We start from the raw sequence: 15,275 nt of genomic DNA on the forward strand, positions 1-15,275 counted from the left end.
TCTAGGGATCTAGGGTAATTCAAGCATTTGGGCTAATAGCCACTTATCAATGAGTGCATACCATGTATGTCTTTCTGTGATTGGGTTAGCTCACTCAGGATGATATTTTCCAGTTCCAACCATTTGCCTACGAATTTCATAAACTCGTTGTTTTTGATAGCTGAGTAATATTCCATTGTGTAGATGTACCACATTTTCTGTATCCATTCCTCTGTTGAAGGGCATCTGGGTTCTTTCCAGCTTCTGGCTATTATAAATAAGGCTGCGATGAACATAGTGGAGCACGTGTCTCTTTTATATGTTGAGGCATCTTTTGGGTATATGCCCAAGAGAGGTATAGCTGGATCCTCAGGCAGTTCAATGTCCAATTTTCTGAGGAACCTCCAGACTGATTTCCAGAATGGTTTGACCAGTCTGTAATCCCACCAACAATGGAGGAGTGTTCCTCTTTCTCCACATCCTTGCCAGCATCTGCTGTCACCTGAGTTTTTGATCTTAGCCATTCTCACTGGTGTGAGGTGAAATCTCAGGGTTGTTTTGATTTGCATTTCCCTTATGACTAAAGATGTTGAACATTTCTTTAGGTGTTTCTCAGCCATTCGGCATTCCTCAGCTGTGAATTCTTTGTTTAGCTCTGAACCCCATTTTTTAATAGGGTTATTTGTTTCCCTGCGGTCTAACTTCTTGAGTTCTTTGTATATTTTGGATATAAGGCCTCTATCTGTTGTAGGATTGGTAAAGATCTTTTCCCAATCTGTTGGTTGCCGTTTTGTCCTAACCACCGTGTCCTTTGCCTTACAGAAGCTTTGCAGTTTTATGAGATCCCATTTGTCGATTCTTGATCTTAGAGCATAAGCCATTGGTGTTTTGTTCAGGAAATTTTTTTCCAGTGCCCATGTGTTCCAGATGCTTCCCTAGTTTTTCTTCTATTAGTTTGAGTGTGTCTGGTTTGATGTGGAGGTCCTTGATCCACTTGGACTTAAGCTTTGTACAGGGTGATAAGCATGGATCGATCTGCATTCTTCTACATGTTGCCCTCCAGTTGAACCAGCACCACTTGCTGAAAATGCTATCTTTTTTCCATTGGATGGTTTTGGCTCCTTTGTCAAAAATCAAGTGAGCATAGGTGTGTGGGTTCATTTCTGGGTCTTCAATTCTGTTCCATTGGTCTATCTGTCTGTCTTTGTACCAATACCATGCAGTTTTTATCACTATTGCTCTGTAATACTGCTTGAGTTCAGGGATAGTGATTCCCCCTGAAGTCCTTTTATTGTTGAGGATAGCTTTAGCTATCCTGGGTTTTTTGTTATTCCAGATGAATTTGCAAATTGTTCTGTCTAACTCTTTGAAGAATTGGATTGGTATTTTGATGGGGATTGCATTGAATCTGTAGATTGCTTTTGGTAAAATGGCCATTTTTACTATATTAATCCTGCCAATCCATGAGCATGGGAGATCTTTCCATCTTCTGAGGTCTTCTTCAATTTCTTTCCTCAGTGTCTTGAAGTTCTTATTGTACAGATCTTTTACTTGCTTGGTTAAAGTCACACCGAGGTACTTTATATTATTTGGGTCTATTATGAAGGGTGTCGTTTCCCTAATTTCTTTCTCGGCTTGTTTCTCTTTTGTATAGAGGAAGGCAACTGATTTATTTGAGTTAATTTTATACCCAGCCACTTTGCTGAAGTTGTTTATCAGCTTTAGTAGTTCTCTGGTGGAACTATTGGGATCACTTAAATATACTATCATGTCATCTGCAAATAGTGATATTTTGACCTCTTCTTTTCCGATCTGTATCCCCTTGATCTCCTTTTGTTGTCTGATTGCTCTGGCTAGAACTTCAAGAACTATATTGAATAAGTAGGGAGAGAGTGGGCAGCCTTGTCTAGTCCCTGATTTTAGTGGGATTGCTTCAAGTTTCTCTCCATTTAGTTTAATGTTAGCAACTGGTTTGCTGTATATGGCTTTTACTATGTTTAGGTATGGGCCTTGAATTCCTATTCTTTCCAGGACTTTTATCATGAAGGGGTGTTGAATTTTGTCAAATGCTTTCTCAGCATCTAATGAAATGATCATGTGGTTTTGTTCTTTCAGTTTGTTTATATGATGGATCACGTTGATGGTTTTCCGTATATTAAACCATCCCTGCATGCCTGGGATGAAGCCTACTTGATCATGGTGGATGATTGTTTTGATGTGCTCTTGAATTCGGTTTGCCAGAATTTTATTGAGTATTTTTGCGTCAATATTCATAAGGGAAATTGGTCTGAAGTTCTCTTTCTTTGTTGTGTCTTTGTGTGATTTAGGTATAAGAGTAATTGTGGCTTCGTAGAAGGAATTCGGTAGTGCTCCATCTGTTTCAATTTTGTGGAATAGTTTGGATAATATTGGTATGAGGTCTTCTATGAAGGTTTGATAGAATTCTGCACTAAACCCGTCTGGACCTGGGCTCTTTTTGGTTGGGAGACCTTTAATGACTGCTTCTATTTCCTTAGGAGTTATGGGGTTGTTTAACTGGTTTATCTGTTCCTGATTTAACTTCGATACCTGGTATCTGTCTAGGAAATTGTCCATTTCCTGAAGATTTTCAAATTTTGTTGAATATAGGTTTTTATAGTAAGATCTGATGATTTTTTGAATTTCCTCTGAATCTGTGGTTATGTCTCCCTTTTCATTTCTAATTTTGTTAATTTGGACGCACTCTCTGTGTCCTCTCGTTAGTCTGGCTAAGGGTTTATCTATCTTGTTGATTTTCTCAAAGAACCAACTTTTGGTTCTGTTGATTCTTTCTATGGTCCTTTTTGTTTCTACTTGGTTGATTTCAGCTCTGAGTTTGATTATTTCCTGCCTTCTACTCCTCCTGGGTGTATTTGCTTCTTTTTGTTCTAGAGCTTTTAGGTGTGCTGTCAAGCTGCTGACATATGCTCTTTCCTGTTTCTTTCTGCAGGCACTCAGCGCTATGAGTTTTCCTCTTAGCACAGCTTTCATTGTGTCCCATAAGTTTGGGTATGTTGTATCTTCATTTTCATTAAATTCTAAAAAGTTTTTAATTTCTTTCTTTATTTCTTCCTTGACCAGGTTATCATTGAGTAGAGCATTGTTCAATTTCCACGTATATGTGGGCATTCTTCCCTTATTGTTATTGAAGACCAGTTTTAGGCCGTGGTGGTCTGATAGCACGCATGGGATTATTTCTATCTTTCTGTACCTGTTGAGGCCCGTTTTTTGACCAATTATATGGTCAATTTTGGAGAAAGTACCATGAGGAGCTGAGAAGAAGGTATATCCTTTTGCTTTAGGATAGAATGTTCTATAAATATCCGTTAAGTCCATTTGGCTCATGACTTCTCTTAGTCTGTCGACATCACTGTTTAATTTCTGTTTCCATGATCTGTCCATTGATGAGAGTGGGGTGTTGAAATCTCCCACTATTACTGTGTGAGGTGCAATGTGTGTTTTGAGCTTTAGTAAGGTTTCTTTTACGTATGTAGGTGCCCTTGTATTTGGGGCATAGATATTTAGGATTGAGAGTTCATCTTGGTGGATTTTTCCTTTGATGAATATGAAGTGTCCTTCCTTATCTTTTTTGATGACTTTTAATTGAAAATTGATTTTATTTGATATTAGAATGGCTACTCCAGCTTGCTTCTTCTGACCATTTGCTTGGAAAGTTGTTTTCCAGCCTTTCACTCTGAGGTAGTGTCTGTCTTTTTCTTTGAGGTGTGTTTCCTGTAGGCAGCAGAATGCAGGGTCCTCCTTGCATATCCAGTTTGTTAATCTATGTCTTTTTATTGGGGAGTTGAGGCCATTGATGTTGAGACATATTAAGGAATAGTGATTATTGCTTCCTGTTATATTCATATTTGGATGTGAGGTTATGTTTGTGTGCTTTCATTCTCTTTGTTTTGTTGCCAAGACGATTAGTTTCTTGCTTCTTCTAGGGTATAGCTTGCCTCCTTATGTTGGGCTTTACCCTTTATTATCCTTTGTAGTGCTGGATTTGTAGAAAGATATTGTGTAAATTTGGTTTTGTCATGGAATATCTTGGTTTCTCCATCTATGTTAATTGAGAGTTTTGCAGGATACAGTAACCTGGGCTGGCATTTGTGTTCTCTTAGGGTCTGTATGACATCTGTCCAGGATCTTCTGGCCTTCATAGTTTCTGGCGAAAAGTCTGGTGTGATTCTGATAGGTCTGCCTTTATATGTTACTTGACCTTTTTCCCTTACTGCTTTTAATATTCTTTTTTTATTTTGTGCATTTGGTGTTTTGACAATTATGTGACGGGAGGTGTTTCTTTTCTGGTCCAATCTATTTGGAGTTCTGTAGGCTTCTTGTATGCCTATGGGTATCTCTTTTTTTAGGTTAGGGAAGTTTTCTTCTATGATTTTGTTGAAGATATTTACTGGTCCTTTGAGCTGGGAGTCTTCACTCTCTTCTATACCTATTATCCTTAGGTTTGATCTTCTCATTGAGTCCTGGATTTCCTGTATGTTTTGGACCAGTAGCTTTTTCCGCTTTACATTATCTTTGACAGTTGAGTCAATGATTTCTATGGAATCTTCTGCTCCTGAGATTCTCTCTTCCATCTCTTGAATTCTGTTGGTGAGGCTTGTATCTACAGCTCCTTGTCTCTTCTTTTGATTTTCTATATCCAGGGTTGTTTCCATGTGTTCTTTCTTGATTGCTTCTATTTCCATTTTTAATTCCTTCAACTGTTTGATTGTGTTTTCCTGGAATTCTTTCAGGGATTTTTGCGATTCCTCTCTGTAGGCTTCTACTTGTTCTCTAAGGGAGTTCTTCATGTCTTTCTTGAAGTCCTCCAGCATCATGATCAAATATGATTTTGAACCTAGATCTTGCTTTTCTGGTGTGTTTGGATATTCCATGTTTGTTTTGATGGGAGAATTGGGCTCCGATGGTGCCATGTAGTCTTGGTTTCTGTTGCTTGGGTTCCTGCGCTTGCCTCTCGCCATCAGATTATCTCTAGTGTTACTTTGTTCTGCTATTTCTGACAGTGGCTAGACTGTCCTATAAGCCTGTGTGACAGGAGTGCTGTAGACCTGTTTTCCTCTCTTTCAGTCAGTTATGGGGACAGAGTGTTCTGCTTTCTGGTGTGTAGTTTTTCCTCTCTACAGGTCTTCAGCTATGCCTGTGGGCCTGTGTCTTGAGTTCACCAGGCAGCTTTCTTGCAGCAGAAAATTTGGTCTTGCCTGTGGTCCCGAGGCTCAGGTTCGCTCGTGGGGTGCTGCCCACGGGCTCTCTGCAGCGGCAGCAACCAGGAAGACCTGTGCCGCCCCTTCCGGGAGCTTCAGTGCACCAGGGTTCCAGATGGTCTTTGGCTTTTTCCTCTGGCGTCCGAGATGTGTGTGCAGGGAGCAGTCTCTTCTGGTTTCCCAGGCTTGTCTGCCTCTCTGAAGGTTTAGCTCTCCCTCCCACGGGATTTGGGTGCAGAGAACTGTTTATCCGGTCTGTTTCCTTCAGGTTTCTGCGGTGTCTCAGGCAGGTGTCCTGCCGCTCCTGGGCCCTCCCCCACGGGAGCCCAGAGGCCTTATACAGTTTCCTCTTGGGCCAGGGATGTGGGCAGTGGTGAGCAGAGTTGGTGGTCTCTTCCGCTCTGCAGCCTCAGGAGTGCCCACCTGACCAGGCGGTTGGGTCTCTCTCTCACCGGGTCTGGGAGCAGAGAGCTGCTGCGGGCCGGGATCCGCGGGTGTGGGACTTCCGGTAAACACAGAACGTGCCCGGTCCTAGAGAAATTCTGCTTTCCTGTGTCCCAAGCTCACCAGGCAGCTTTCTTGCAGCAGAAAATTTGGTCTTACCTGTGGTCCCGAGGCTCAGGTTCGCTCGTGGGGTGCTGCCCACGGGCTCTCTGCAGCGGCAGCAACCAGGAAGATGTGGACTTTTCTAAGTGGGCAGGAGTAGTGCTGTCTAGTTGTTGTTTGGCTTTTTCTGTGGAGATGTGACTAAATGTCTATTCATACCAGATACAGCAACGACGACATACGAAAGAAGAATGCTGCCCAAGATGGGCAGTAATCAACCCTGAGGTTTAGATGGGCTATAATCAACGCTGAGGTTTGGGGATCACTAGAGGAGCACAGGGAACTGAGGTATCACTGGAGATCCTATCCCAGCATAATGGCAGCTCAAATGTGCTCTGGTAGTGATGATTTAAAAAAAAAAGAGTCTCCCCCAGGTATTGTTAGATCTCCTGGAGGGACCCTATGGTCCTCTAAGCTTTATGCACATTCAGAGCATAGTAACTTCCATGAGCTTCTGGAGTCTTGTGATCCCCACTCTCTTCCAGAAAGGGATGTTTTCATCCAGAGAAGGCAACTACACAGCACAACATGGTTGGTCAAATTTCAATAAGTACTAAGGGTGCACTGGGGCCTTGTTCCTCATGGTACCACTTGGACTGTTGTGAGAAAGGAGTCATCGGGATGAGATATCTTCCCTCACACATTAGAATATCAATGTACTCTTGACACTAATGCTAGCAGCAGATGTTATGTACAGCTTCTACTGTGCCACACGTGTATTCTCTAACAGCATCCCTGATGACCCACTGTGGCAATGTCTATCAATATTTTCATGTCACAGGTGAAGAAACCAAGCCAAAGGATGAACTTGCTCAGGACCCCACACCTCATCGGGGTCAAGTTGAGATGGAGCCCCAGGCATTCTGACATCTGTGTAGACACTGTCCCTGCAAATGATCCCATGAGACATTTGAATGATAATGGCCCCCACAGGTTCAGACATTTGAATGCTCAGTTACTAAAGAATGCACTATTTGAGACAGATAGGAGGCGGGGTCTTGGTGAAGGAAGTGTGCCACTGGGAGTGGGCTTTGAGGTCTCAAAAGCTCATTCAAGGCCCAGTCTCTCATGTCTGCCACCGTGTTACCTGCTTTAGACCCAGCCTCTGAAACTGTAAGAAAGTTCCCAATTAAGTGCTTTCTTTTATCAAGAGTTTCTTTGCCTCTTTACAGCAATATAACAGTGACTAAGAGGTCATCTAAGGCATCATGTTAATTTCATCATCACTACCATGGCGTCTCAAATTATAGTGTTGGCGAGGTGGTGTTTGGATGTCAAAATTACAAACGCTTATTGCTGCATGGCATTTCCTCTTTCAGTCTTACTGATTGTGCCAACTTGAGTATCTGAGAGAATACAATTCAGACCTAATGATGTGTTTAACATTAGTGCCGGCGGGTCATATTTCTGGAAAAAGCCAGACAGTATGATATTAGGTGTTGCAACACATCTGCGACTGTACACGGCGTGCAGAGGAAGGGTCCATCTGTGCTCCTATAACACTTAAGAAGAGAACACAAACAGGAGATGGATAAGCTCGAGCCGGAGTCTAACTTAACTTTCCCCCATTTTTTGTTCTAGTTGCGAGAATCATTAGCGATGCTAAAAGCGGCCAAGAAAATGCGTTGTAGGATTCAAAGGTATGACTACATGCAACGTGCAGAGGTAGCTGCTGTGTTCCGATGCAGGCAGAGCAGTGGGATGCACGTGTGTAAGGCCAGGGTAACATTTCTGCTCCCAGTCACTTCACATGATTGCACAGCTGCATGGGGCAGGGGATTAACTCAGTGCTGGAGTGTATGTTTGCCTATGTAAGGCCCTGGTTTCATCCCCGTGCACCACAAAAATAAAAGGAGAAAGTAGTTATTCACGCAGTCCCTACACGTCACAACTAACCACATAACACAGCTAGAAAAATGATAGATCTCTTGAGTAGCTTGTTTTCCAAAGAATTTGCCAAATTGCCTTTTAGATGGTTATTTAGAAATCACGTGGTATTTAAAAAATTCACTCATGAGAATCATTCCTTTAAAATACTTAGGCTCGAACTTGAAAATTCCAACTTAGTCGTCACAATTGAAAAACAAGCGAGAGAAATGGAAGCGCTTGGTGAAAAACTGTTAAACACAGGAAACGACGTGGTAAGTTTAATAGGTTTCTCATTAATGCCGTCAATATGGAAGAGTTGTTGTTCTTTCTCTAGTAGTACTCCACTGGACCATGTTACCCAGAATGAAAAGGCTCATTGACAAAAGTGTTTGTTTTAATCACATTGCTACTATTTATTAGTAGAGGTGAAAGTCCTCTGGCTTTACAGAAATTGACGGAATAGATAAAAGAAATTTCGGTAGAATTTTTAATGAGAAACATTGATGGTCCTGTTTTATATAGGCATCCATTGATGGGCACACTCAATGCTTCCCACAGTTTGGTTGCTGTCAGTTGTGCTGCTTTGGATCTCTGGGTCTCTCATAAAAGTTTAAGATAACTCTTACATTCAGTGCTAGTTAGATGAAGAATTCTGACCTTGTCTTATTGCCAGTTTCTTAACGTTAGCTTCTGTACTCGTTTTGCTTTCTGTTGCTGCTCACTTGGGGAGAAGAATGTTATTTCACCTTAGATCTCCCCAGTCATACTCAGGTGCTGAGGAAGGTCAGGACAGGAACTGAAGGCAGGAACTGAAGGCAGGAACTGAAGCACATAGCTTGTTCCCCATGGCTTGCTCTGCTATGCTTTGTATGCAGCCGAGGCCCCGTGCCTAGGATTTCTGTGCCCTCAGTTGGATGGGCCCACCTATGTCAGTCAGTAGTCAAGAAAATGTCCCACATACATGCCCCCAAGCCAACCTGACTGAACTTCCTCGTTTGAGATTTCCTCTTCCCAGATGTGTCAAAGTGGCAACTAAAACTAACTGTGACAACTTTTGGGGAAAGATAACTTACAATTTCTACTCGTCATCAAGAATAGATACTAAGTCTTACAGAAGCTTTTGATTCGTGCCAGAGAATTGCCCTGCACCACCCACCCCTTTGGGTTTTAAAAAGAAAAGTTATGTCTGAAAAAATAAAAAAAGATGTGGCTTCTGAGCTGTCATGGACCTTGCAGAGTACCCTAGGAATCCTACCATTGACTGTCGTCAGTGTCTGAGCTTCCCAACCATGCGGCAGTCCATGCCCCTGAAAGGTGGATATGCCTCTGGGATGGAAATCTATCGCTGTAGAATGAAAGTTGTGTATCTGCACACCCACAGAGCAGCGTCCATGTTCTCTTTCCTGGAAGCTGACCCCTGTTGCGTTTTGAGCCCCAAATTGGACCAATGAAGTGGTTGCTCTTTTTACTCATAGAGCCCAGGCTATTTTCGGTGAAGCATCTTTCTTCAGCTCAGCTTGCACGTTGATTTGCCCTCAGCATTGTGTTGTAAAGTCCCTTCTTCATCAGACTTCACCAGCCTCCCAGCCCTAACTGCCAATGTCTTGGAGCCTCCACAGGTGTCCAGTACTACCCTTTGAAGCCCCCATGGCTTCCAACTTTTGTTGTTCCCAAGGAATATCATATTTAGTTTATTTTTTAATTTTTAAAAATGATCTTATAATTTCTCACCTGAATCCACTGCATGCTCACCACTCCCACCCTCTCCCACCCTTCTTCACTCCCCTTCCTCCTCACAAATCTCCTTCTCACACTTGTCTCTTCATTTGTGTGACCCAGTGAAATTAACCAGGGCCGTCTGAGTGGGTTCAAGACTAAAGACAGTGACAACACACCCTCCAGAACTTCTTACTTAGCTCCTTTTGGGTTACAGTATTTGTGATTAAAATTTCTGAATTGATTTTATTATTTTGGGAATGATGAATTTATGAAATTACACAAGGCCATTCATGGCTGAGGATGTGACACAGTTTGCCTAGATTGTGCCAAGGTGGGCTTTCAAAACACAGCACTCCACGCCCACAGAAACCACACATTCTCACAAACATACACATACAGGGGTGTGCACACACACATGTACAGGCACACACACATACATGCTCACACACATGTACATGCACACACATGTACACACATACATGCATAGGGTGAATCACAAGTCCCTATGAGCCATATTTAGTAGATACTGAAGAAAAATATTTTGAACTCCAGTTCTGTTTTTCTTAATTGAATTGTATTTTACCAGCATGCAGAGAAAGAATGTGACATTTTTATGTACATATGTTTTTATCCATTGTTGCTAATTCTTCAAACACCAGTGCCCTTCCTGGGCCTCCTTACTTCCCTTTCCTAAGTCACATTATTTCCTCACAATTTCCCTTTTCAAAATGTATATTCCATTTCCGGTATACTTACAGTTGCTGAGCTGTGGGTGAAAACTGCAAAATTTCAGGTTCACAGAAGTTACTTACGTTCTGATTTGTAAAAGTCCACCTTTGTAATTTGTTTTAGGTGGAAGCGGCACCGGAAGGAGACCCGGTGGAGCCGAGGGAGGAGGCTGTTGCTGCACCCTGGAGTCAGATGGAGTTGATGGAGCTCACATCTGAGCTCACGAAAATGAGAATGCAAGAGGACTCTTGTAAAACGGAAGTTCAAAAATACAAGGAACTCTATCTACAAGAACTAAGAAGCAATAATGCCTTACTCTCACGTCTTCAAAATAGGTGAGGGAGAGACGGGGGAGGGGGCGGGGGGAGGAGGGGAGGAGAGGGGAGGGGAGGGGAGGGGACGGGAGAGGAGAGAGGTGCTGAGACTAAACTAAGCTCAGTGCCTGTCACTAAAGGATACTTCTCAGTGAGCAGCGTCCCTGGATCTATAGATTATGAGAGCTAAGTGGACTTTGTAATTCTGGGAGGTTACGCTAAAGCACTTCTTTGAAATGTTAATTCGGGACACTTTTTACTCCTCCATTCTTGCAGTATGTCTATTTCCAACTCAGTATTCTCACCTAGTTGATTTAATCTATTGATTTTTTAGGTGTTTATGAAACTCTTTAGTTAACATAGTTTTACTATAACTCGATTGTTTACATAAAATAAATATTAAAAGCTTTACTATTTTTGGAAGACTATAACCTCTGCATTGAACGTTCCCGTGGTATTCAGTGTCACCACTAGAGGGTGCAGCAGAGTCACTGCCCTTCAGTGTTTCTCTCTCCTCGCATTTTTGGGATACAGGAAAAGACCAACTTTGAGCCGAAGGAAGCAGAAGTCTCAGCTGGTTACAGCAATTCCTTGTTCAGTTGGGCTAAGAGTGTGTGGCAGAAAGGTCAGCTTCACCTCCTCGGTGCCTCGGCAAGGATGTGCTGAACTAATTGCCTGGGCTGCTTGTTTCAGTTTCTCGTCCTCTCTCCATCTTGGCCTCCCTGACCCAGAACTCCTCAGGGATAAAGGCTCAGTTTCTTTCACTTCGGTGCAACGAATGTACAGATAGCAGAAGCAAATGCTTGTGGGTGTCTTTGAGGGATTTTTAAAAAACATATTTTCATTAAGCCGTTGAGAATTTCATTCATAAATGCAAAGTATTTTGATCGTATTCAACTTCCATCACTAACTGCCCACCTTTACCCTGCCACCAAATTCGTGTCCTTTTTTTTTTTTTTTTTTTCGTTTTTAAATTCTAACCTAATGAGTAAAATTTTTGCTGCCCAAATACCCTTGGGTTTGGGGTCATCCACGATAGGGACCTTTAAGGGACAGCCTTAAAGAGAACCGATTCTCCCTCAGAAGCCATAACTGTCAAAAGCTCCTCTGGTGTGGGAGCTTGAGACCCTCTCCCCAGTTCATGCTAGGATGCTGACTGGCTTGGTCCTGTGCATGTCACCGTGAGTTCAGGATGACAGCAATCCTGTCGTGCCTAGGAGATAGCTTTCCTTAGTCTCCATCCTCCTTTGACTCTTGTGCCATGTGTTCTGTAATGTTCTTTGAGGCTCGTGGGTAGGGGTTGATAAAAGGAGTCCCATTTGTGGCTTAGCACTCCATTGGCTTATAGTCTCTACCACATTAGCCAGTTGGGAATGTCTGCATTAACCACATAGAACTTTCTCCAATGAGGTCTGAGAGTTGCACTAATCTTTACTAATTTAGAGGGCAACTTGATACCATGTTCATTTAGCAAAATAATAATAGGGGTTTCACCCCTTGGGGCCAATGAGCTCTCTAACCATTGGTTCTTGACTTTATTCATAATACCTCACATGTGTTTCCTCTTGTGAAATATACCTATATCCAGTCAGAAGGTTGGTTGGCTACCCTCCATGCTGGTCATTACTGTAGCTTGCAGGATTCAGAGCTGGGTAAGGCAGTTGATGGCTTTTCTTCCCATTCAACCTGTGTGGGTCCATGAAAGCTAGCCAGGGGGAGGAAGCTTCCTGGTCAGTAACAACTTGATTTCTCAGTACTAGTGTGAATGGGATTCTTGATTTCTTTCCCAGTCTTTTTGGCTTCAGGGTGTGGGACAACTACTGATGTTATTTTTAGAACATGCCGCATAGCTGAAAGTGATCATTAGCTTGAGACGTTCCCTGGAGGAGTCTTTGGGGGCTGCCACGTGTAGGATTATATCATCTGCAAACAGCAATACCTTGACAGCTTCCTTTCCTGTGTGTGTTCCTCTTATTTCCTCCTCGTGTCTGTTGCTCCAGCTAAGATTTCAAGCCCTATTAAACAGAAGAGACCAAAGCAGACACCCACGGCCTTGTCTCGTTTTGATCTTGGTGGGAGTCCTTCATGCTTTTGTCCCCTCACCAGGATTGTGACTCCTGATTTGCCACACTTGGCCTTTATTCTCCTTGCATATGTTTTCTTCACCCATAACCGATCAAGGATTTTTATCATAAACAGATCTTAGGTTTTGTGAAAGAACTTTAATAAGATGATCACATAGTTTCTGCCCGTGGATATACTTATGCGGCAAATTGCATTTTATTGATTTACATATGCAAAATGTGCTTTTAGTCTCTGAGCCATGTTTGCAGCCCAAGACTGGTAATGTTTGGAAGAAATGAGTCGTCTTGGTTTCTTGTGTTATTTGTGTTTTTGCCCTGGGATCTGCTCATTTCTTGTTTTTTTAATTTGTATTTTTCACTTCCTCTCTTACAGTGTTTTAGAAGAAGTTGAGTGTGTGAGAATGGCCTTCGTGTGTGGCTTATTTCATGCTTCCTGAGTAAAGTTTGGCTCTTTTAGTTGGTGGGCTTGTCAGTGGTTTGTCTACTTGGCACAAGCTAGAGTCATGTGGGGGAAACGAATCACAACTGAGAAAATGCCTCCGCTGGATTGGCTGTAGGCAAGTCTGTGGGGCATTTTCTTGATTGATGATTGATGCGGTAAAGGCCAGCCCATTGGGAGCAATGCTACCCCTGGGCAGGCGGTTCTGAGTTGTATAAGAAAACAGGCTGAGCAAGCCATGAGGAGCAAGGCAGTAGGAACACTCCTCCATGGCCTCAGCATCCATTCCAGCCTCCAAGTTCCTGCCTTGAATTCCTGCTCTGACTTCCCTCAGGGGTGGATCATTACTTGGGATACATAAGGCGAATACACCCCGTTCTCCCAAGGTAGCTTTTGGTTATTATAGTGATCACCACAGCAACAGAAACTTAAGCAGGACAGTTGGAAACAGTTCCTCAATATCATTTATTAAATTATTTTCAAGGTTAATATTACTATTTAAACCATCACTAATGTTCAGGAGGCCAGAAGTCACTTCTCATGTTTGGACTCAACGTTGTGTTTGCATTTTGTCCAAGCAGTGTAACTGGGTCTGAATTTTGTGGCGTATGAACTCTTTTGGCTCAACAGCCTTATAGGGTTGAGATGGCAACAGAATAGGAAGGAACTGGCATTAAAAGAAATAATTAGACCTAGAAATTTATCCTGTGCATATGTCTTAGTTAGGGTTTTGCTGCTGTGAACAGACACCATGACCAAGGCAACTCTCATAAGAGCACCATTTCATTGGGGCTGGCTTACAGGTTCAGAGGTTCAGTCCATTATCATCAAGGCAGGAACATGGCAGCATTCAGGCAGGAAGCTAGGGCTTGGGTATTAAAGCCCACGCCCACAATGACACATCTACTCCAATAAGACCATACCTCCTAATAATGCCACTTCTTGGCCCAAGCACATACAAACCATCACAGCAAACTAACAAACATATCTGAGATAATTTTCCCAAAATGCATCTGTAGTCTGATGTACATTGGAGCATTACACACAGTAACCAAGTTAAGTGTCTGCCAACAGATTACTGGCAAAGAAAATGAGAATTGTAATGTGCTTATCTTGAAAATGGGAATTTCAACAGCAGAATAGAATTGAAGATTATGGATAGAACTGAAGATTTAAAGAGCACCATGCAAAGTAAAGTAATCTAAGGACAGAGAGAGGCAAGCACGAGTTCCACATACTTTTGGATTGTAAAGCAATTCCCCTCCAGGCAGCGTGCTTGACAGTGGCCACTGCCAGATGTGGTGTGCATCGAAGAGACACACGTGGGCTGGGAGTATAAAATCCATTAAACTGGAGAAGTAACATTTTCTTCTACTGAAATAAATTGTATATCACATTCAATCCAGCAAATACAATACACAATTCAAAGTTTCTGAGAATGTATTTCAAATGAGGTACCATAAAGATATAGAGATGGGTATCACTTCATTTAGTTTGATGAAATTATTTGACAAAAGTTTCCATGAATTATATTTCTTTTTCATTGGATATTTTTTATTTACATTTCAAATGTCCCCTTTCCGGGTTTCCCATACATAAACCCCCAGTCCTATTCCTCCTCCCCCTTCTTCTATGAGGGTGCTTCCCCATCCATCCACCCACTCCTTCCTACCTTCCCTCCCTGACATTCCCTTACACTGGATGGTCCAGCCTTGGCAGGAGCAAGGGCTTCTCCTCCCATTGGTGCCCAACAAGGTCATCCTCTGCTACATATGCAGCTGGAGCCAGGAGTCTGTCCATGTGTATGCTTTGGATGGTGGTTTAGTCCCTGGGAGCTCTGGTTGGTTGATATTGTTGTTCTTAGGGGGTTGCAAGCCCATTCAGCTCCTTCAAACTTTTCTCTAACTCCTCTAATGGGGACCGTGTTCTCAGTTCAATGGTTGGCTGTGAGCATCTGCCTCTGTATTTGTCATGCTCTGACAGAGCCTCTCAGGAAATAGCTATATCAGGTTCCTGCCAGAATGCACTTCTTGGCATCAGCAATATGGATTTGGTGGCTGTATGTATATGGGCTGGATCCCCAGGTAGGGCAGTCTCTAGATGGCCTTTCCTTCAGTCTCTGCTCCAAATTTTGTCTCTGTGTTTCCTCCCATTAATATTTTATTCCCTCGTCTAAGAAGGACTGAAGCATCCTCACTTTGGTCATCCTTCTTCTTGAACTTCATGTTGTCTGTGGATTATATCTTGGGTAATTTGAGCTTTTGGGCTAATATCTACTTATCAGTGTGGTTTTTTTTGT

At 42.6% G+C, this 15,275-nt stretch overlaps 1 protein-coding gene across 1 annotated transcript in view; it reads left to right on the forward strand.

Annotated features, from left to right (window-relative positions):
* Positions 1-15,275, forward strand: part of 4921524L21Rikl (RIKEN cDNA 4921524L21 gene like) — a 39,491-nt gene that overhangs the window by 13,422 nt on the left and 10,794 nt on the right. Inside the window, exons 3-5 of the mRNA NM_001170421.1 lie at positions 7,404-7,462; positions 7,864-7,963; positions 10,263-10,474. Of these exons, the coding sequence (NP_001163892.1) occupies positions 7,404-7,462; positions 7,864-7,963; positions 10,263-10,474 (371 nt within the window). The remainder of the gene's footprint in view (positions 1-7,403; positions 7,463-7,863; positions 7,964-10,262; positions 10,475-15,275) is intronic.

Source organism: Rattus norvegicus, chromosome 17, assembly GCF_036323735.1.
Source record: "Rattus norvegicus strain BN/NHsdMcwi chromosome 17, GRCr8, whole genome shotgun sequence".
Lineage (NCBI taxonomy): Eukaryota > Metazoa > Chordata > Mammalia > Rodentia > Muridae > Rattus > Rattus norvegicus.